Below are 23,704 nucleotides of genomic sequence, written 5' to 3'. Positions count from 1 at the left end.
TATTAATCCCTTTAAGAAACCTTCTACATTTAATCCCCAATATATCAAAGGCTGCTTCATAGAATCTTTCCAAAAAATAGTCAATAGCGAATTTCAAACATTGAAGGAGAATTTACCCACTTTCAAACACAATCTCACCAAAATAGAAAGAGAAGCAGTCGAGGGTTTACGGGAAAACACTAACATTATAATAAAGCCGGCCGACAAGGGCGGAGCGGTTGTTGTTTTAAATAAATCCATGTACACCACTGAGGCATTACGCCAACTCAACGATGGTGTCACCTATCGGAAATTAAAAACAGACCCATCACAAAGGATCTTATCAAATTTAAGAGTGCTGATTGAAGGATTTGTTACATCCGGCACACTTAATAACGAGACGGCTGAGTTTTTGGTAAGGGATGAGTATTCTGTGCCAGTGCTTTATCTCTTGCCAAAGATTCATAAGAATCCAACTAATCCCCCAGGACGCCCCATAGTGGCCGGGACCAATAGCATTACGGCTAATCTGTCCTATTACATAAACCATCATCTACAGCCGATGGTGCTTACAAATAAGTCCCACCTCAAAGACACCAAAGACATTCTTAACAAAATTAAGAATGTTGCATGGGATGATGACTGTTTTCTTATTACAGCAGACTTCACATCCCTATATACCATTATTAGGCATACGGATGGTATACAGTCTGTGGAAGTAGCTTTAGCCGAAACCACAATTTCTCCTGATCTACAGAGTCTATTGACAAAGGGTATAGAGTTTATCTTGCTCAACAACTACTTTAATTTTAATGGGTGTTTTTATGTCCAGGAGGTGGGCACAGCCATGGGGACCAGGTTTGCCCCCAGTTATGCCAACCTGTTCATGGCCAGATGGGAGAACCTGATGATATGGCATGGGCATGACTGGGGTGCAAGCCTGGTTCAATGGTGGCGTTATATTGATGATGTTTTGTTTGTGTGGAGGGGGCAGGAGGCAGAATTGAAGAAATTCTGTGAGTATCTTAACTGCAATAGTTTCAACATTCAGCTCACATTTAACATCAGCAAAGTAGAGGTTAATTTTCTTGATTTAAAGATCGTTGTGGAGAATGGTAAACTTGAAACCACAGTATACTACAAGCCCTCCGACTCCAATTCTTATATATGTCCTTCCAGCAACCATCTCAAAAGATGGGTATCCAATGTCCCCAAGGGACAATTTGTGTGTCTAAAACGCAACTGTTCGAATTCAACTAACTTTGAAATTAGCGCCAAAAAAATGAAGGATAAGTTTTTAAACAAAGGCTATGATAATACATTACTGGAGAGAGCCCTAGAAGAAACTAGATCCCTGTCTAGGGATGAATTACTCCAAGATAAACCTATAGGAGATACCTCTCAAACCCAGAATTATACTATAGCCTTCAGCACACAATATAATGCATACCATCGGTCTATCGAACAGATTTTTAAACAAAATTGGAAACTTTTACTTGAGGATCCCATCTTAGTTAACATTTTACCTAAAAAGCCCAAATTTATATGTAGACGGGCTGCAAACTTAAGAGATAAACTTGTTAATAGTGCCTTGATTGAACAGAACACTATCTCTACGCGTAATAATGGGTTTCACCGCTGTGGAGACTGTGCCATGTGCAAAGCATGCCCATCAGCGGTTAGAAAATTTTCAGAGATCAAGCTTAAAAATTCTACTATTAAACCCAAACAATTTATTACGTGTAATACTAATTATGTTATTTATGGTATTAGATGCGCATGTGATAAATTATATATCGGCAAAACTAAAAGAAGTCTTAAAGTTCGCCTTGCCAAGCATGTTAGGAACATTAAAAGAGGTTTTAAAGAACACCCTTTTTCATTAAATTTTGCAGAAACACATAATAGTTCCACCAAATATATCACTGGTTTTTGGGGATTAGAGGCGGTTAAGAATAATTGGCGGCATAACAATAGAGATGTCCGCCTCGCACAGACAGAAATGAGGTGGATTTTTAACCTGTCCACCCTATCCCCTGAAGGTTTAAACCACGATTTTGAACTTAAATGGTTTCTGTAATTTTAGTTAGTTCCTCCCCTTGTTCTTAATACCCATGCAATTCTCTCTTTTTTATATATCCATTATGTTTTTTATATATGTATTATGCATTTTTTAACATTAAAATTATTGTAATCATATGTATTTATATTATGCATATGCACTTTTTTGCACTATGTATATATACTTTGTTGCATTATATTCATTTGTAAATGGAGGAATCACATATAAGGTGTGGAATTGGATCATACATTTGGTATCCTTGTTCCCCTTTAAAGGGGGAATCATTTGATTGGTGCACTGATGCATATGTCAGATGCTCCTAAAGTTGGTACCTTTTTAGTTAGTTGCACATTTTATTATACGTTTGCACTTTGTACCCTTTATTCATCTTAATCCCCACTATGGGACCATATAGCCCGTGGCACGATCGCCATTTCCGGCCCTGCGTGTCACGGTCTTGGAACCAGCTCTATTGTCTTCCGGCTGTGCGTTTCACAGCGCGGAAGCAGGAATGCTATCCAGCGTACGTGCACGTCACACGTGACACGTGAAGCCATCTAAATTGGCACTGTCTTCCGGCTATGCATTCCACAGCGCGGAAGCAGTATCCGTTATGCGTGTCACGGATCTTACACGTGACACGCACCTTCCTATTAGAATTAGGGTTACCCATATGCGTTCCACAGCGCGGAAGCGGGAACGCTATTAAGCGTTCCACTATACTATATTCCGTGATTTATATTATTAAACACTTTATTTAAATGCCACCATTTTAGCTGTTCCATTAAGGAACAAAACGAGTCCACTAGGACCTTATTCAGTCACCTTTACACTTGGTTTTGACCATTTCACTTTAATTGAACATGACCCGGATGTGCTTCCTCCATATGCTATTTAATCACTGCCAGGTTACTCACTCTCTACCTTGAAAAAGGCGGCTGCGACCGCCGAAACATGTTGGCAGAAGAGTGAGTTCTTTTTTATTCATTGTTTTATGCATTGTTCTATTGGAACTCCTGTTTGTGGTTATTGGCCATAAGCCACATTTCAGCTGTTACTTTTATTAAATGTTCTTTTACTGAGACTGGTCCTCTTCCTCTTTTCGCATACACGCCTCCGCAACGAGGTGATGAGAATAGGGGGACCTGTCTTTATTCACAAAGAAACCGCTACGTGTGTATTTCATCCACTCCTACAGTGAGTATGGTAGGCACCCACCTTGGCCTTTGAAATATCTGGATATATGGTTATTGTGTCAGTGAAAGATACCTTTATATGTGTCAAGCTCCTGTATATACAGTGAGTACGGTACGAATCTCTGGATACCAGCCCATCACACTTGGTATTTGTCTCTAGATTACACACACTGGTGGTCCCCTAAAGATACCTTGATACACGTTTTCACACACCTCTACCTGTGAGTCTGGGTACGGATCCCCCCTTTATGGGTGTCTCACTCTAAACACTCCTTTTTGTGTTTTTTTATTCTAACACAAGTTTTTTATTCATTTTGTTTCTCCACTTCATGAGACAACATCATCCTGTGGACTACACAATATTCAGCGCCACCAGACCTTCTTTTTTCCTGGAGATAGCTGAACCTGCCTGGGCTTTGGCTCTGGGCAGATCTATGAATGCTCTTACTGAGGCTTTGAATAGGCAGAAGGATTCTTTGATAGGGTCTCCTGGCCACTTTACCTCATCTTAGATGTCTGGAGGGTCAGTTACCCCGGCTCAGGGGGACCCCATTTTGCTGCAGGATACTGCTCAGGGAGTTCATAAAATGACTGCCCTGATGGAGCAGTTTACAAAATCCTCTGATGAGAGTGTGCTTAGGCACCCTGTGTCTACACCACCTATTATTCAGGATTTGGATGGTGATGGTGGGTGTGATGAGAACTGGAGTTGGGACATGAGTGATGAAGCTGAGGCTTTAACTTCAGGCATTGAGGATTTGATTGTGGCTGTTAAACAGACCTTGAATCTTGCAGAGGAGGAAAAAACTCCTGTCTCTTGTGTGTTTAAAAAGAGTCGCAGAGACCCTGTGTGTTTCCCCTCTGATGAGGGAATGACATCTCTTATAAATGAAGCAGGAAAGACTCCTGATAAGAGATCGTTGATGGCAAAGAGGTATGCAAATATGTACCCTATGCCAGAGGAGCATACCAAATTATGGGAAAAATAAGGAATTTGGTACTTACCGGTAATTCCCTTTCTCCGAGGCAGCAGGGGACACTGCAGTCTACACGTGTGGGATAGTGCGGGTGCATTGGAGGAGTCGGCACTTTAAGAAATTTGAATACAGCTGGCTCCTCCCCCCGCTATCCCCCAGCAGACTCCAGTCTTAGAAACTGTGACCGAGAGAGGATAGGGGCCAGGGCTCGATCCCTGGAACAGAGGAGACACTTCGCAGAAGAGAAAGATTAGCAAGAATAACTCATAACAAGAATTCACAACTTGCAATCGGCAAACATTCAATGTTAAAGTAAAACAACTTGTAAGATGGCAGGAATAAAGCGCTGGGAGGGCGTGCAGTGTCCCCTGCTGCCTCGGAGAAAGGGAATTACCGGTAAGTACCAAATTCCTTATTTCTCCTCCCAGCAGCAGGGGACACTGCAGTCTACACGTGTGGGATAGTACCAAAGCACTAAACCCGGGAGGGAGAGCGCTGAGAATCCTGCAAAACAGCTCTGCCGAAAGATGCCTCCTCACTGGCAAAGCTGTCAAACTTATAGAACTTGGCGAAGGTGCTAGCACCCACCCAAGTGGCCGCCCTACAAACCTGTGTGAGCGAAACACCTCTGGCCGCAGCCCACGATGTGCTTACGGCCCTTGTTGAATGGGCGGAAATCCCTGAAGGGAGGACTTGGTTAGCCCTAGCATAGGCCTCCTTGATTGTGAGGCACAACCACCGAGCCAGCGTCTGCTTGGACGCCGGCCAACCCTTCTTTCCTGCTCCATACAACACGAAAAGACTATCCGTCTTTCTCCACGATGTCGTTCTGGAAACGTAGATACGCAGAGCGCGCACCACGTCCAAGGATTTCATATCTCGCGAAAGGGCTGGAACCACAATAGGCTGGTTCACGAGGAACGAAGAAACCACCTTGGGAAGGAAACCCTGGCGAGTTCTGAGTTCCGCCCTGTCCTTGTGGAAAACCAGAAACGGGGAACGACAGGAAAGAGCCCCAAGCTCCGACACCCTGCGGGCCGAAGCCAGCGCCATCAACATGACCGTCTTCCACGTCAAGAACCTTAGATCCACCGAGTCCAAGGGCTCAAAAATATCAGATCTTAGGAATTTCAGAACCAACTCCAAATCCCATGGCTCTGAGGGCGGAACGAAGGGAGACTGTATGCGAACAACCCCCTTTAAGAAGGTCTTCTGTGAAAAAACACGATAGGGCAGACACCTGGACCTTCAAAGACGCCAGTCTGAGACCCTTCTCTAAACCCGATTGTAAGAACTCCAACAAACGGTAAAGATGAAACACTGCCCTTGGCACTGATCTAGCTTCGCACCAGGCTATGTAGGATTTCCAAATCCTGTGATAATGAGAAGCGGTCACCTCCTTCCTAGCTTTCAGCATAGTTGGAACTACAGACTGCGGTATTCCACGTCTCCTTAACAAGTCGGCTTCAACAGCCACGCCGTTAAACGTAGAGACTCTAAGCCGGGGTAGATGAATGGTCCTTGTTGTAGAAGATCCTGTCTGAGTGGGAGGCGCCACTGCACATCCGCCTGAAGAAGCTTGAGGTCCGAATACCAGGCCCGTCTCGGCCAGTCCGGGGCAATCAGAATTACTGAAGCGGACCCTCTTTTTATGCGCTTGAGCAGTCTTGCTATGAGTGGAAATGGCGGAAACGCATATATCAGCTGGAAATCCCATGGGATGGAGAATGCATCCCCCGCCAGAGCTTCCGGATCCCGAGACCTGGCACAATACCGAGGTACCTTCCGATTCAACCTGGAGGCCATCAAATCCATCTGAGGCATGCCCCACCGGACCGTCAACTGATGAAAAACCTCCGGATGAAGGGCCCACTCTCCCGGGTGGAAGTCCTGTCTGCTCAAATAATCCGCCTGCCAATTCTCCACGCCCGGCAGAAACACCGCAGAGAATCGAGGGACAAACGCCTCGGCCCATTCCAAGATAGGACGCACCTCGCGCATGGCCGCACGACTTTTGGTTCCTCCCTGTCGATTTATGTATGCGACCGCAGTCGCATTGTCCGACTGGACTCTTACCGGACGTCCCCTGAGCAAGTTGTGTGCCTGACCCAAAGCCAACCTGATTGCTCTTAGTTCCAGGACATTTATCGGAAGGCTTGCCTCCTGAGCCGACCACCGGCCCTGAAAAGTCTGGTTGAGAACAAAAGCTCCCCAGCCCCTGAGGCTGGCGTCGGTGGTCAGTATCGTCCAACTGCATGGACTGAAACTCCGGCCCTGGAGCAAATTGGGAGTGTGAAGCCACCATTGAAGTGACTGACTAGCTGCTCTTGACAGGGTTATCTTCCCGTGTATCTGTAGATGCGACCCTGACCACTGTGACAGTAGGTTCCATTGGAACGTTCTGGTATGAAATCTGCCGTACGAGATGGCCTCGAAAGAGGCTACCATCCTCCCCAGCATCTTGGTGCACAACAGGATCGAAACTATGCCGGGAGCTAGGACCTGTCGTACCTTTGACTGCAGCGCAGCGATCTTGTCCATTGGAAGAAATACCGCCTCCTGCTCCGTATCCAAAATAAGGCCCAGAAATTGAAGCCTCTGTGTTGGATTGAGTTGAGACTTGCCGAAGTTCAAGATCCAACCATTTTGGACCAGAAAAGAACATGTGGCCAGAGCGTCTGCTATCAATTTGTTCTGAGAAGAAGCCTTTATCAAGAGATCGTCCAGGTATGGGATGATCGTTATCCCCTGTAACCTGAGTACCGCCACCATGCAGGCCATGATCTTGGTAAAGACCCTGGGAGCGGACAACAGGCCGAAGGGCAGAGCCCTGAACTGGAAATGAGAAGCCTGTATTGCGAACCTTAGAAACCTCTGGTGAGGTTTAGGATAGGCCTTACGGAGCCGTCCGGCTTGGGGACTACGAACACATTGGAGTAAAACCCCTGTCCCCTCTGATGTTCTGGCACCGGTATTATTACAGAAGCGTCCAAAAGCTTTTGAACTGAATCCTGTAAGGCCTTTTTTGTCTGATCCAGCTTTGGAAGGCCCATTGGAAAGAATCTTACTGGAGGTGGCGCTGAAAATTGAAGTCTGTATCCATGTGCAATAATTTGCAAGACCCACTCGTCCCTGCAGTGAGTCTCCCAAACCTGAGGGAACAACAACAGACGAGCGCCCACCCTGGATTCTCCCACTAGAGCCGGAAGACCGTCATGCCACGGTCTTGTCGGAAGCCTTGGGCTCCTGGCGACGTGCTGGAGCAGCAGCGGCCGCTGCTGTTCCCGCCCCTCTACCTCTGCGGCCTCTAAAGGCCGTAAAACCTCCTCTGGGCCTGCCTCTAAAGGCAGAGGAGCCTCGAAAGGACCGAAAGGACTGAGTGAGGGACCGCCTCTTAGGCGGAGGAGCGGCTGTAGGTAAGAATGTAGACTTATCCCCCGTGGCCTGGGAGATAAGTTTATCGAGCTCTGGCCCGAAAAGCATATCCCCTGTGAACGGCAAGGCTTCAACAGCTTTTTTAATTTCAGCCTCAGCCTGCCATGACCTCAACCAGACCGACCGTCTGGCTACCACAGCTGACGCAGAAATTCTGGCTCCTAGAGTCGAAATGTCTGCCGCTGCCTCACCTATGTACGTTGAAGCATCCCTGATGCCTTCCGCCATAGGCAACAAATCTGCCACAGGCATATTTTGCTCCAGACCAGCCACAAGATCAGCAGCCCATTGCTCCATAGCCCTGGCCACCCAAGCAGAGGCCAAAGCAGGACGCAAAAGGACCCCTGCCGTGGAATAAATGGTCTTTAGTGAGCAATCTAAACGCCTATCCTGCGCCTCCTTCAAAGAGGCCACCCCGGGGACAGGCAGCGTGGCTCGCTTAGATAACCTGGATAGCGAGATATCCGGAGTGGGAGGAGTCTCCCACTTGGTCCTGGATTCAGGAAAGAAAGGATATAGTGTCCTTAGGCGAGCTGACACCTGGAATTTCCTATCCGGACACTTCCATATAGAGAGGAGAGGAGAGTCTAATTCCTCCGAATCCGGAAAACACAACTCTTGTCTTTGAGAGCGTCCAAAAATGGACACCTGGGGAGTAACCTCAGGCTCCTCTAATTTCAGAGTGGACCTAACAGCTCTAACAAGCCCCTCCACACCCTGTGATTCATCCTCCCCTACATCCAAGGGTTGGATATCCTCCACAGGGGGAAGAACCTCTCCTTCCTCTATAATATAATCCTCATGGTCTGAATCATCAGCCAAAAACAGAGAGGGCATAGCCTTTCTTTTAGTTACAGCAGCAGCCGAAGGTCTCTTAGCAGGACCTGCCATAGACTGAGTTAAAGAGTCCACTGACTGAATTAAGGATTGAGCCCAAGCAGGCTCTGCAGAGGTCAATCTAGAGAGCTGAGTCTGAAACACCTCTCTATCCTTCCTAGAGGCAGCCATTTCAGCATTCAGATTAGACAGCAGTGATTGCAGCACCTCTGAGGAAACAGCAGGTGCCTGCCCAGGTGCTGCAGGAGCAGCAGTAATTTGAGAAGCCTTATAGCAAATCTCACAGAGGGAACACCCTCTAACATGTTGTGTGTATTGCTGCTTACAGCTCTTGCAGGAATAAACCTTCAAAGCAGCCTTAGATGAAGTTGCTTTTCCTGCCATCCTGCCCAGTTAATGTAACAATACTGACAGACACACAACACCAGTCACACAAGAACACCCCAAATACAGCCCAACAGCAGGGAAATACCCAGTAAAGTAGCCCTGAAGTCTGGCAAGTTACAGGGGAAGAGGAGCCAATTAATAACCCCCGATTCTTGTGTGTGTAATGTACCCCTTAAGACTTACAGTGTCCCTGTAGTCCGCTGGGGAGCGCTGAGCTGCACAGGTAACAGAGGTCCCGTTCTGTACAGCAACTGCAGAGAGAGAGCACCGCAAACACCACCTCACAGCTCCAAAGCTCAGAGATAAGAGAGAGAAGCAAGCTCCGCCCTCCTCTCTTACGCTGAGGCGCGAAAACCAAGCCCGCCCCAAACAGCCGGCATACTGGAGGGTGCGCTGACGTCACCACCGCGAGTCAGCTCTCTCTGCCACCGACCATCGCGCTTAATGGCCGCCCCCTGTCTGGCGCGCAGCGCCCTTACATGTCACCGGCGTCCCTGGAGTTCGGGGGAGATAGCCCAGGACCCGCGACGCACACCGCATGCAGCTGCGGGCGGGTCCCCGGAACGGAGGCTCCGGTGGCTGGACAGTGGAGGGAGGCTGCATGCAGGCCCGACCATGTCCCTCCAGGGTCCCACGTCGCAGACAGGCATTCCCAGCCTGTCTGTGTCCAAGCATATATAAAAAAAAAAAAAAAAAGAATAAATGAAAAGCCTAATCTCCTTAGGAGACATAGCCCGGGAGTCCGACTCCTCCGGGCACTTTTTCTAAGACTGGAGTCTGCTGGGGGATAGCGGGGGGAGGAGCCAGCTGTATTCAAATTTCTTAAAGTGCCGACTCCTCCAATGCACCCACACTATCCCACACGTGTAGACTGCAGTGTCCCCTGCTGCTGGGAGGAGAAAGCCCCATTAGTGGATGCATCAGTTGCTAGACTGTCAAAGGCCACTGCCTTGCCGGTCCAGGGGGGTGCTGCCTTTAAGGACCCGGTGGATAAAAAAGTGGAAGGCTGTTTGAAGGCTATTTTTGAAGGTGTGGGTTATACCTTGAGACCCATTATTGCGTCTGCTTGGGTCACAAAAGCCATGATTTAAGTGGGCGGAGGAGCTGTCTGGGATACTCCACCAAAATTCAGAGGCTTTTATTCTGGCAGAAAAATTGAGATCTGCCGCAGAGTATGTGTGTGAGGCTGGCCTTTGAAATATCTGGATATACGGTTATTGTGTCAGTGAAAGATACCTTTATATGTGTCAAGCTCCTGTATATACAGTGAGTACGGTACGAATCTCTGGATACCAGCCCATCACACTTGGTATTTGTCTCTAGATTACACACACTGGTGGTCCCCTAAAGATACCTTGATACACGTTTTCACACACCTCTACCTGTGAGTCTGGGTACGGATCCCCCCTTTATGGGTGTCTCACTCTAAACACTCCTTTTTGTGTTTTTTTATTCTAACACAAGTTTTTTATTCATTTTGTTTCTCCACTTCATGAGACAACATCATCCTGTGGACTACACAATATTCAGCGCCACCAGACCTTCTTTTTTCCTGGAGATAGCTGAACCTGCCTGGGCTTTGGCTCTGGGCAGATCTATGAATGCTCTTACTGAGGCTTTGAATAGGCAGAAGGATTCTTTGATAGGGTCTCCTGGCCACTTTACCTCATCTTAGATGTCTGGAGGGTCAGTTACCCCGGCTCAGGGGGACCCCATTTTGCTGCAGGATACTGCTCAGGGAGTTCATAAAATGACTGCCCTGATGGAGCAGTTTACAAAATCCTCTGATGAGAGTGTGCTTAGGCACCCTGTGTCTACACCACCTATTATTCAGGATTTGGATGGTGATGGTGGGTGTGATGAGAACTTGAGTTGGGACATGAGTGATGAAGCTGAGGCTTTAACTTCAGGCATTGAGGATTTGATTGTGGCTGTTAAACAGACCTTGAATCTTGCAGAGGAGGAAAAAACTCCTGTCTCTTGTGTGTTTAAAAAGAGTCGCAGAGACCCTGTGTGTTTCCCCTCTGATGAGGGAATGACATCTCTTATAAATGAAGCAGGAAAGACTCCTGATAAGAGATCGTTGATGGCAAAGAGGTATGCAAATATGTACCCTATGCCAGAGGAGCATACCAAATTATGGGAAAAATAAGGAATTTGGTACTTACCGGTAATTCCCTTTCTCCGAGGCAGCAGGGGACACTGCAGTCTACACGTGTGGGATAGTGTGGGTGCATTGGAGGAGTCGGCACTTTAAGAAATTTGAATACAGCTGGCTCCTCCCCCCGCTATCCCCCAGCAGACTCCAGTCTTAGAAACTGTGACCGAGAGAGGATAGGGGCCAGGGCTCGATCCCTGGAACAGAGGAGACACTTCGCAGAAGAGAAAGATTAGCAAGAATAACTCATAACAAGAATTCACAACTTGCAATCGGCAAACATTCAATGTTAAAGTAAAACAACTTGTAAGATGGCAGGAATAAAGCGCTGGGAGGGCGTGCAGTGTCCCCTGCTGCCTCGGAGAAAGGGAATTACCGGTAAGTACCAAATTCCTTATTTCTCCTCCCAGCAGCAGGGGACACTGCAGTCTACACGTGTGGGATAGTACCAAAGCACTAAACCCGGGAGGGAGAGCGCTGAGAATCCTGCAAAACAGCTCTGCCGAAAGATGCCTCCTCACTGGCAAAGCTGTCAAACTTATAGAACTTGGCGAAGGTGCTAGCACCCACCCAAGTGGCCGCCCTACAAACCTGTGTGAGCGAAACACCTCTGGCCGCAGCCCACGATGTGCTTACGGCCCTTGTTGAATGGGCGGAAATCCCTGAAGGGAGGACTTGGTTAGCCCTAGCATAGGCCTCCTTGATTGTGAGGCACAACCACCGAGCCAGCGTCTGCTTGGACGCCGGCCAACCCTTCTTTCCTGCTCCATACAACACGAAAAGACTATCCGTCTTTCTCCACGATGTCGTTCTGGAAACGTAGATACGCAGAGCGCGCACCATGTCCAAGGATTTCATATCTCGCGAAAGGGCTGGAACCCCAATAGGCTGGTTCACGAGGAACGAAGAAACCACCTTGGGAAGGAAACCCTGGCGAGTTCTGAGTTCCGCCCTGTCCTTGTGGAAAACCAGAAACGGGGAACGACAGGAAAGAGCCCCAAGCTCCGACACCCTGCGGGCCGAAGCCAGCGCCATCAACATGACCGTCTTCCACGTCAAGAACCTTAGATCCACCGAGTCCAAGGGCTCAAAAATATCAGATCTTAGGAATTTCAGAACCAACTCCAAATCCCATGGCTCTGAGGGCGGAACGAAGGGAGACTGTATGCGAACAACCCCCTTTAAGAAGGTCTTCTGTGAAAAAACACCGATAGGGCAGACACCTGGACCTTCAAAGACGCCAGTCTGAGACCCTTCTCTAAACCCGATTGTAAGAACTCCAACAAACGGTAAAGATGAAACACTGCCCTTGGCACTGATCTAACCGACCATCGCGCTTAATGGCCGCCCCCTGTCTGGCGCGCAGCGCCCTTACATGTCACCGGCGTCCCTGGAGTTCGGGGGAGATAGCCCAGGACCCGCGACGCACACCGCATGCAGCTGCGGGCGGGTCCCCGGAACGGAGGCTCCGGTGGCTGCATGCAGGCCCGACCATGTACCTCCAGGGTCCCACGTCGCAGACAGGCATTGAGTCTGGGTACGGATCCCCCCTTTATGGGTGTCTCACTCTAAACACTCCTTTTTGTGTTTTTTTATTCTAACACAAGTTTTTTATTCATTTTGTTTCTCCACTTCATGAGACAACATCATCCTGTGGACTACACAATATTCAGCACCACCAGACCTTCTTTTTTCCTGAAGCATCTACCAGCGGGACTACTACAGTGGGTCTCCCTTCTGGTCCAGTGGCAGCAAGGATACTATAGCGCCTTGGGACTTTTCACAACCCCCCCTTTTTTTCACTAAGGTTCAGCTATCTCCGTTCTGGGGGCGCCTGACCCACAGGGAACAGCCTCACAGGACGGGCATAAATCCCCCTGATCCTCATGTTCACATGTAAATTTAGCCTCACACTTTTTGCAGTAACTAAACATGTCCAGCGCTCCCTCCTCCACAGCAGCAGAAGTAAAACCCTCAGCCATGTATCTAAACACAAATGCAAAATGAACAGGCACCGCACAGAGCAATGTATCAGTGTACTTATCGGAGCTGGTAATCCTGTCAGCGATCAGCGAGGGAAGCGCTTCTCTGAAGAGACTGGAGACTGTGTAAAATCACCCTGTCAGCTCCGCAGCACAGTGAAAAAGGCGCCAAACACAGGGCAGGAAGAGTTCTCTTTAAAAAAGTCAGTCCACACAGTCTCAAGCAGAGACCAAGTCTCTGCATCAGGAGGGAGACCAGTCCATCTGGTGCATTTCTCCCCCTTCATCCGCTCCCGCAGTTGTCTCTCTCACCTCCTTGTACCTCCCCTCAGTGGGACCACAATGGAGCTGTCCAGCAGCGCTGGACTCCTGTAAGGGACTTCACTTCCCTGGCGGGATTTCCGTCCCTAAACCCTTCAAGATGGCGGGCGCCATAGCGGGGGGTCCGTCCCCCACGATCCCCTTCTGCAAGGAGCCGGTTAGGACACCCCCGGGGCCCAGGAAAGTCTCTATCCTAAAGAGACTAAGCGCTGTGCAGAGGGAATAAAAAGGTGTCCCTCTGCACACAGAGAGCTGACAGGACGCGCTTCTGTCAGCCTCTGCTGCGCTCTCAGTGTGTGTACACTTCAGTGAGAAGCGACACACTGGCAAACCTGCTCTAGCTAGTGCATTAATAAAATAATAAAAAGCCTAACTAATCTGAAAAAAATCCACAAAAAAAAAACGCAGCTGCAGCGCAGCATAGCACCCACTCCTGTGGGCACCTAAAACTAACTGGAGCATTATGGGATGCAGTAGGGAGGAGCCTGCTCCCAAAGAATTAGAAGCATAGGTGCCTGGCTAATGCGGACCCTCCTACATCCCATCGTGAAGCTGTGTCACCGGACTGGACGAAAGAGAAAGTGGCATTATTACTTCTTTCTTTCTACTGCTGTTACCTCTCCCTATGCAACCAAGCATCTGACTTGCCTTCTTCATTGCTTTGTTACATTGCCTCCCTGCCTTTAAGTCCCCTGAAATAGTGACACCTAGATCCCTCTCTTCCTCAGTAGTTTCCATTATAGTGCCATTTATACTATATTTAGTCTTTGGATTTCTGAGACCCAAGTGCATGATTTTGCATTTTTTTGGCAATAAACTGTAGTTGTCATGCTCTTGACCATTCCTCTAATCTACCTAGATCACGGGTGTCAAACACAATGCCCGCGGGCCAAATCCGGCCCGCCAGACCTCGTCATGTGGCCCTCGTGAGGAGATAGCACGCAGGGGCAGTGTGTCTAAAACAGGAGTGCTGCGGTCCACGACCGCGGCCGCCTTACCTGTTCCTCCACTGTCGGCGGCCATGTTCCTGTAGGCACATATGTATGCGGCTACAGAAACATGGCCGCCGGCCGCCTGTTCCCTCTGATGCCCAGCAGTGACAGACACTGGGTGGGGACCGGGAGTCGGGGACAGTGTGGCCGCAGCAAGCAGTGAAGAAAAGCTGGAAGCCGCAGCAGCTGCAGGACAGACGGAGAAACAGTAAGTGAGGATGAGGATCACACTCACAATAAAAAAAAAATATATATATCTGCTGTTTCCTGAGGTGTCCCCGTGTATAATAATAATGCCATGACACCACAGGCTGCTCCTCCTGTATAATCATTTATGTGTCATGGCATTACTTTTATTATATTATACAGGGGGAGCAGTCTGTGGTGTCATGGCATTATTATTATTATTATACAGGGGGAGCAGCCTGTGGTGTCATGGCATTCATTTTATATTATACAGGGGGAGCAGCCTGTGGTGTCATGGCATTATAATTATACAGGGGGACCTACAGATACAACCAGCCCTTTGAGGGTGACCAAACTGCTGATGCGGCCCCCGATGAATTTGAGTTTGACACCCCTGACCTAGATCATCAATCATTTGTATTCCCCCTCCTGGTGTGTCTACCCTGTTGCATACCTTTGAGTCATCTGCAAAAAGGCACATTTTACCCTCAATTCCATTATCACCAATACAGATATTAAAAAGCACTGGTCCAAGTACAGATCCCTGGGGTATGCCACTTGTAACCTTTCCCTCCTTTGACTGTACTCCGTTTACTATAACTCTCTGCTTTCTGTCCTGCAACCACGCTCTTATCCATTCAACTATCTTAGAATCCAATCCCAAGCTTTCAAGTTTATTCAACAGTCTGCGATGTGGGACAGTGTCAAAAGCGAACCATTGCCCCATCGTCCGCCCCTCCTGGTACCAGCCCAGCACCTCCAAGCTCTGCACTCTGCCAGCTACCACCATCAAGGCCTGGTCTGTGGTCAGTGACCAGTGGGGACCCAGCCAATTCCAGCCAGAGTGTCAGCAGCGTGGACATATCATTCATCTCTCCTACACGTGGAACGATGAGGCCATAATCCTGCATGATGCGTCGTTCATCTTTCCCCCTTCTGAAGGGATCAGTAGGCACCCACATCAGGTCGTCATCATGCCCACACACGGTAAGTGTCGTTCTGATAGGTCACAAACGGCCATACTGTTTATAAAGTCTTACAGTGTGAGCAGGATTCCCTGCACTGTCGCTCAGCAGCACGTGACCAATGGCTGTGAGGGTGAATAGCGGCCGGTGGAGCGATAGAGTTTAGGCTTCGGCTGCTAGCTGTTGTACATGAATGTGGAATGCTGCACGTAACCCGCTCTGTATCATTTACTAGCGACCCGCCCCAGCCTCACACAGGAGCAATAAGGAATTTCCATGTACTACGACCAGTATCCACTTCCGAAATACAGTATTTACATTGTACAGCAGATGCATTTACTATGACCGAGCAGCCACACATGCAGGTTCCCCCGTGCTCTCACATGCATGCTGTACTAAAACTACCACTGCTCGCAGCCACCAGCCTTAAGGAGGGATCAAAAGTACATTGAGGATGTGACCGAGGCACAGAAAGAGAGAGAAGTCAGAGGAACACATCGGGTGGAAGAGGCAGGCAGAGGTACATATCAGGAGGGGCACATGGGGATGTAAGAGGTAGAGGCACAGTTGGTGAGGCAGAGGCACTCATGGGGGCAAAGACACGCTTGGTGACAGCCACCCCACCCCGCTGAGTGCTTCAGTTCCCACCTTTGGAGGACAAACACTGTATACCGCAAAAGTCTCAATATCCGAGCAATGAACCAGATCTCTGACTTAGAGACACTGGGTCACTCCATTTTGGGAAACCCCATGATTTGACCAGCCAAGACCCCATCCATGCTGTCCCCCCGGTGGTGTGTAACCTGAAGCACAACCTCAGCGATGTACCATAAATTTGTTGAGGGAGGAGCCAGCAATCTACCCTCAGCGCCGTTACCCGATTAGCACAAGGCAGCCCCCTCTACACATCCGCCACTTCCAGCCTTTGCTTTGTCCTGCGGTACCTGAACTATCCCTATAGTCAATACAACTCTTCTAGATATTTTCCCCTGGGATCCTTGCAGGGGGCTCTGCAGCACACACAGAGAGGGCTCCGAAGCCCATGCAGAGCACACAGAGGGGGGCTCCGCAGGTACAAACAGAGGGGCACCAAAACTTCTTATTAACCACAGATGTTCTATAGTAAATCACCTCCACTCCATATATAGCGAGGTCCTCAAAGGGGTTGGCTGCAATAAGGACATCTCCAATGTAAGTCTAGAAGAGAAGGAAAAGGACCAATTACATCACATCTGTCACCGCAGGGTCCTCCCCCGTTACATCACATCTGTCACCGCAGGGTCCTCCCCCATTACATCACATCTGTCACCGCAGGGTACTCCCCCGTTACATCACATCTGTCACCGCAGGGTCCTCCCCCGTTACATCACATCTGTCACCGCAGGGTCCTCCCCCGTTACATCACATCTGTCACCACAGGGTCCTCCCCCGTTACATCACATCTGTCACCGCAGGGTCCTCCCCCGTTACATCACATCTGTCACCGCAGGGTCCTCCCCCATTACATCACATCTGTCACCGCAGGGTACTCCCCCGTTACATCACATCTGTCACCGCAGGGTCCTCCCCCGTTACATCACATCTGTCACCGCAGGGTCCTCCCCCATTACATCACATCTGTCACCGCAGGGTACTCCCCCGTTACATCACATCTGTCACCGCAGGGTCCTCCCCCGTTACATCACATCTGTCACCGCAGGGTCCTCCCCCGTTACATCACATCTGTCACCGCAGGGTACTCCCCCGTTACATCACATCTGTCACCGCAGGGTCCTCCCCCGTTACATCACATCTGTCACCGCAGGGTCCTCCCCCGTTACATCACATCTGTCACCGCAGGGTACTCCCCCGTTACATCACATCTGTCACCGCAGGGTCCTCCCCCTTTACATCACATCTGTCACCGCAGGGTCCTCCCCCGTTACATCACATCTGTCACCGCAGGGTCCTCCCCCATTACATCACATCTGTCACCGCAGGGTACTTCTCCATCCCATCTGTCACCGCAGGGTCCTCGCCTGTTACATCACATCTGTCACCGCAGGGTCCTCCCCCGTTACATCACATCTGTCACTGCAGGGTCCTCCCCCGTTACATCTGTCACCGCAGGGTCCTCGCCCGTTACATCACATCTGTCACTGCAGGGTCCTCCCCCGTTACATCTGTCACCGCAGGGTCCTCGTCCGTTACATCACATCTGTCACTGCAGGGTACTTCTCCATCACATCTGTCACCGCAGGGTCCTCCCCCGTTACATCACATCTATCACCGCAGGGTCCTCCCCCATTACATCACATCTATCACCGCAGGGTCCTCCCCCATTACATCACATCTGTCACTGCAGGGTCCTCCCCCATTACATCACATCTGTCACCGCAGGGTACGCCCCCAATACATCACATCTGTCACCAAAGGGTACTCCCCCGTTACATCACATCTGTCACCGCAGGGTCCTCCCCCATTACATCACATCTGTCACCGCAGGGTCCTCCCCCAATACATCACATCTGTCACCGCAGGGTACGCCCCCATTACATCACATCTGTCACCACAGGGTACTCCCCCGTTACATCACATCTGTCACCGCAGGGTCCTCCCCCATTACATCACATCTGTCACCGCAGGGTCCTCCCCCAATACATCACATCTGTCACCGCAGGGTACGCCCCCATTACATCACATCTGTCACCAAAGGGTACTGCCCCGTTACATCACATCTGTCACCGCAGGGTCCTCCCCCGTTACATCACATCTGTCACCGCAGGGTCCTCCCCCGTTATATCACATCTGTCACCGCAGGGTCCTCCCCCTTTACATCACATCTGTCACCGCAGGGTCCTCCCCCGTTACATCATATCTGTCACCGCAGGGTCCTCCCCCTTTACAAGTGCTGGAATAGGGGGAGGGGGTAGGGGAAGAAGTTCTGCACAAGAGTATTATGTTGGTATTCACGTACATATCCCCAGTTACTAATTGCCGTGTTTCAATTGCAGTTAGTGCATGAATGGGGGTGCTGCCAGAGACAAAGGTAATAGTACAAGAGCAAAAAAGAAAAGGGTTGTCTCTGTTGTTGGCGCACTAGAGAAAGATTAATTTAAATTTTAATTAATCTTTCTCTAGTGCGCCAACAACAGAGACAACCCTTTTCTTTTTTGCTCCTCCCCCTTTACATCACATCTGTCACCGCAAGGTACTCCCCCATTACATCACATCTGTCACCGCAGGGTACTCCCCCGTTACATCACATCTGTCACCGCAGGGTCCTCCCCCGTTACATCACATCTGTCACCGCAGGGTCCTCCCCCGTTACATCACATCTGTCACCGCAGGGTACTCCCCCGTTACATCACATATGTCACCGCAGGGTCCTCCCCCGTTACATCACATCTGTCACCGCAGGGTCCTCCCCCATTACATCACATCTGTCACCGCAGGGTACTTCTCCATCCCATCTGTCACCGCAGGGTCCTCGCCCGTTACATCACATCTGTCACCGCAGGGTCCTCCCCCGTTACATCACATCTGTCACTGCAGGGTCCTCCCCCGTTACATCTGTCACCGCAGGGTCCTCGCCCGTTACATCACATCTGTCACTGCAGGGTCCTCCCCCGTTACATCTGTCACCGCAGGGTCCTCGTCCGTTACATCACATCTGTCACTGCAGGGTACTTCTCCATCACATCTGTCACCGCAGGGTCCTCCCCCGTTACATCACATCTATCACCGCAGGGTCCTCCCCCATTACATCACATCTGTCACCGCAGGGTCCTCCCCCATTACATCACATCTGTCACCGCAGGGTACGCCCCCAATACATCACATCTGTCACCAAAGGGTACTCCCCCGTTACATCACATCTGTCACCGCAGGGTCCTCCCCCATTACATCACATCTGTCACCGCAGGGTCCTCCCCCAATACATCACATCTGTCACCGCAGGGTACTCCCCCATTACATCACATCTGTCACCACAGGGTACTCCCCCGTTACATCACATCTGTCACCGCAGGGTCCTCCCCCATTACATCACATCTGTCACCGCAGGGTCCTCCCCCAATACATCACATCTGTCACCGCAGGGTACGCCCCCATTACATCACATCTGTCACCAAAGGGTACTCCCCCGTTACATCACATCTGTCACCGCAGGGTCCTCCCCCGTTACATCACACCTGTCACCGCAGGGTCCTCCCCCATTACATCACATCTGTCACCGCAGGGTCCACCCCCGTTATATCACATCTGTCACCGCAGGGTCCTCCCCCTTTACATCACATCTGTCACCGCAGGGTCCTCCCCCGTTACATCATATCTGTCACCGCAGGGTCCTCCCCCTTTACAAGTGCTGGAATAGGGGGAGGGGGTAGGGGAAGAAGTTCTGCACAAGAGTATTATGTTGGTATTCACGTACATATCCCCAGTTACTAATTGCCGTGTTTCAATTGCAGTTAGTGCATGAATGGGGGTGCTGCCAGAGACAAAGGTAATAGTACAAGAGCAAAAAAGAAAAGGGTTGTCTCTGTTGTTGGCGCACTAGAGAAAGATTAATTTAAATTTTAATTAATCTTTCTCTAGTGCGCCAACAACAGAGACAACCCTTTTCTTTTTTGCTCCTCCCCCTTTACATCACATCTGTCACCGCAAGGTACTCCCCCATTACATCACATCTGTCACCGCAGGGTACTCCCCCGTTACATCACATCTGTCACCGCAGGGTCCATCCCCATTATATCACATCTATCACCGCAGGGTCCATCCCCATTACATCACATCTGTCACCGCAGGGTCCTCGCCCGTTACATTACATCTGTCACCGCAGGGTACTCCCCCATTGCATCACATCTGTCACCGCAGAGTACTCCCCCGTTACATCACATCTGTCACCGCAAGGTACTCCCCCGTTACATCACATCTGTCACCAAAGGGTACTCCCCCATTACATCACATCTGTCACCGCAGGGTACTCCCCCATTACATCACATCTGTCACCAGAGGGTACTCCCCCATTACATCACATCTGTCACCGCAGGGTCCTCCCCCGTTACATCACATCTGTCACCGCAAGGTACTCCCCCGTTACATCACATCTGTCACCAAAGGGTACTCCCCCATTACATCACATCTGTCACCGCAGGGTACTCCCCCATTACATCACATCTGTCACCAGAGGGTACTCCCCCATTACATCACATCTATCACCGCAGGGTAATTCCCCATTACAACACATCTGTCACCGCAGGGTCCTCCCCCCATTACATCACATCTGTCACCACAGGGTACTCCCCCCATTACATCACATCTGTCACCGCAGGGTACTTCCCCATTACATCTGTCACCGCAGGGTCCTCCCCCATTACATCACATCTGTTAATTGATAAGGGGACAGGTAAGGGGGGTAGGGGCATGTAATGGGTAAGGGGACAGGAAATGGGGACAGTGGCAAATAAAAGAAAGCTACATGAGAGGGCAGGAAATGGGTAAGGGGACAAGTAAGGGTTTAGGACACTGGAGGGGGCAGGTGAGAGGTGCATGGGCAGGTTATGAGGACCGGGGGTGGGGGTAGGTAATGAAAGACAGGAGCAGGTAATGGGGGCAGGGGTCATGTAATGGGGGACAGGTAATGAGGACAGGTGGCAGGAATTAAGGACGGAGGCAGGTAATGAGGATGGGGGCATGTACGGGGTCAGGTAATAGGGGACAGGGTCAGGTAATAGGGGACGGGTAATGGAGATGGGGGCCGGTAATAGGGGACAGGGGGCAGGTAATGAGGACAGGTAAAGGATAAGATACATGAGAGGGCAGAAAATGGATAAGGGGGTATGTAAGGGATAAGGACAAAGGGGGGGCAGGTAATAGGTAAGCGGATAGGAAATGGCAGGAGATCAGGGAAGGTAATTAGGGAACAGGGGCAGGTAAAGAGGATAGGGACAGGGCAGCTAAGGGTACAGGAAATCAGGATGGAGGCAGTTAATTGATAAGGGGACAGGTAAGGAGGGTAGGGGCATGTAAGGGCTATTTCACACGCGAAACCCCGCACTGCCAGGAAGCCATGCCGCACACAGTAGTTTTTAATGGACACTATTGTGTCCATTCACACGGGACAGCCACGGCCCGGCCGCCTGGTTGCAGCCGGATCCCACCACTGGAAGGGACGGCTGCCAGGCTGTGGCCATCCCCTCCATTCTAAACTGCTGTGTGCGGCACGGCTTCTTGACCGTGTGGGGTTTCGCCGCCCGGCAGGAGCCGGAGCGTGTGAAATAGCCCAAAGGGGGACAGTGGCAGGTAAAAGAAAGCTACATGAGAGGGCAGGAAATGGGTAAGGCATACCTGCCAACATGACCCACTCCAGGAGGGACACATTGCTCTGCTCCTGGACTACTCCCTTAATTTATGATTGTCATTACCTGTGTCGAAACACCTTTCTTATCAATTAACCTGTGTGAAACAGGTGATGGCAATCATACAGTGTGAGGGAAGTCCAGGAACAGAGCATTCTGTCCCTCCATGTTTGGAGGTATGGGTAAGGGGGTAGGTAAGGGATCAGGACACTGGAGGGGGCAGGTTATGGGGACTGTGGAAGGTAATAGGGGCGGGGGCAGGTAATGAAGGACAGGAGCAGGTGATGGGGGCAGGTTATGGGGGACAGGTGGCAGGAATTGAGGACGGGGTCATGTACGGGGTCAGGTAATGGGGGACGGGTAATGGATAAGGATACATGAGAGGGCAGGAAATGGGTAAGGGGGCATGTAAGGGATAAGGACACAGGGGGGGCAGGTAATAGGTAAGCGGATAGGAAATGGCAGGAGATGAGGGAAGGTAATTAGGGAACAGGGGCAGGTAAAAAGGACAGGGCAGCTAAGGGTACAGGAAATGAGGATGGAGGCAGTTAATTGGTAAGGGGGGTAGGGTCATGTAATGGGTAAGGGGACAGGAAATGGGGGACAGTGGCAGGTAAAAGAAAGCTACATGAGAGGGCAGGAAATGGGTAAAGGGGCAGGTAAGGGATCAGGACACTGGAGGGGGCAGGTTATGGGGACTGTGGAAGGTAATGGGGACGGGGCAGGTAATGAAGGACAGGAGCAGGTAATGGGGGTCAGGTAATGGGGACATGGGCAGGTTATGAAGGACAGGGGCAGGTAATGGGGGCAGGTGGCAGGAATTGAGGACGGGATCAGGTAATGGGGACGGGACAGGTAATGGGGACGGGACAGGTAATGAAGGTCAGGTAATGGGGACATGGGCAGGTTATGGGGACTGTGGAAGGTAATGGGGACGGGGCAGGTAATGAAGGACAGGAGCAGGTAATGGGGACGGGGCAGGTTATGAAGGACAGGAGCAGGTAATGGGGGCAGGTGGCAGGAATTGAGGACGGGATCAGGTAATGGGGACGGGGCAGGTAATGAAGGACGGGTAATAAGGGTCAGGTAATGGGGACATGGGCAGGTGACTCACATAGATCCTGTGGGCCAGGTAGCGGCTGTGTAACAGGCTCAGCAGCTTCGGCTCATCCAGGTCGGACAGCAGAGCCGCGTCCCACTCGCCGGGAGCCTCCATGTCCGGCATCAGAGCCTCGCTGTGTCCGCACTGACTTCCCGGCCCCGGGGGAAGGAATGTTCCCGCCCAGTCCGGGGAGAGACAGCGCCCCGCCCGCCAGCGCCGGAATGCGGGTGTCCCGAGCGTGTCACACCCGGCTGCTGTCACCACCATAGTACAGGTGATACAGAGGTCTCTTCCCTGTACTGCTGATCCCTACACTGATCCCTACACTGATCCCTACACTGACCCATACATGTCACCCTGACCCCTACATGTCCCCCTGATCCCTACACTGATCCCTACATGTCACCCTGATCCCTACATGTCACCCTGATCCCTACATGTCACCCTGATCCCTACACTGATCCCTACACTGATCCCTACACTGACCCATACATGTCACCCTGATCCCTACACTGACCCCTACATGTCACCCTGATCCCTACACTGACCCATACATGTCACCCTGATCCCTACATGTCACCCTGATCCCTACACTGACCCATACATGTCACCCTGACCCCTACATGTCCCCCTGATCCCTACATGTCACCCTGATCCCTACACTGATCCCTACACTGATCCCTACACTGACCCCTACATGTCACCCTGATCCCTACACTGATCCCTACATGTCACCCTGATCCCTACACTGACCCATACATGTCACCCTGACCCCTACATGTCCCCC

General features: G+C 50.5%; 1 protein-coding gene across 1 annotated transcript in view; it reads right to left on the bottom strand.

The window, feature by feature from the left end:
• LOC146024716 (myosin-IIIb-like) overlaps nucleotides 1–23,066 on the bottom strand; it is a 493,994-nt gene extending 470,928 nt beyond the window's left edge. The window contains exons 1-2 of the mRNA XM_083155469.1: nucleotides 22,930–23,066; nucleotides 16,609–16,674 (exon numbers count right to left, since the gene is read on the bottom strand). Of these exons, the coding sequence (XP_083011595.1) occupies nucleotides 16,609–16,674; nucleotides 22,930–23,040 (177 nt within the window). The 5' untranslated portion in view covers nucleotides 23,041–23,066. The remainder of the gene's footprint in view (nucleotides 1–16,608; nucleotides 16,675–22,929) is intronic.
• Nucleotides 23,067–23,704: the final 638 nt, after the last annotated feature.

This window comes from Crinia signifera, chromosome 1 (genome assembly GCF_055691185.1).
Source record: "Crinia signifera chromosome 1, ASM5569118v1, whole genome shotgun sequence".
Classification (NCBI taxonomy): domain Eukaryota; kingdom Metazoa; phylum Chordata; class Amphibia; order Anura; family Myobatrachidae; genus Crinia; species Crinia signifera.
The sequence above is the reverse complement of the archived record's forward strand: the minus strand, read 5'-3'. Positions and strand labels throughout refer to the sequence as shown.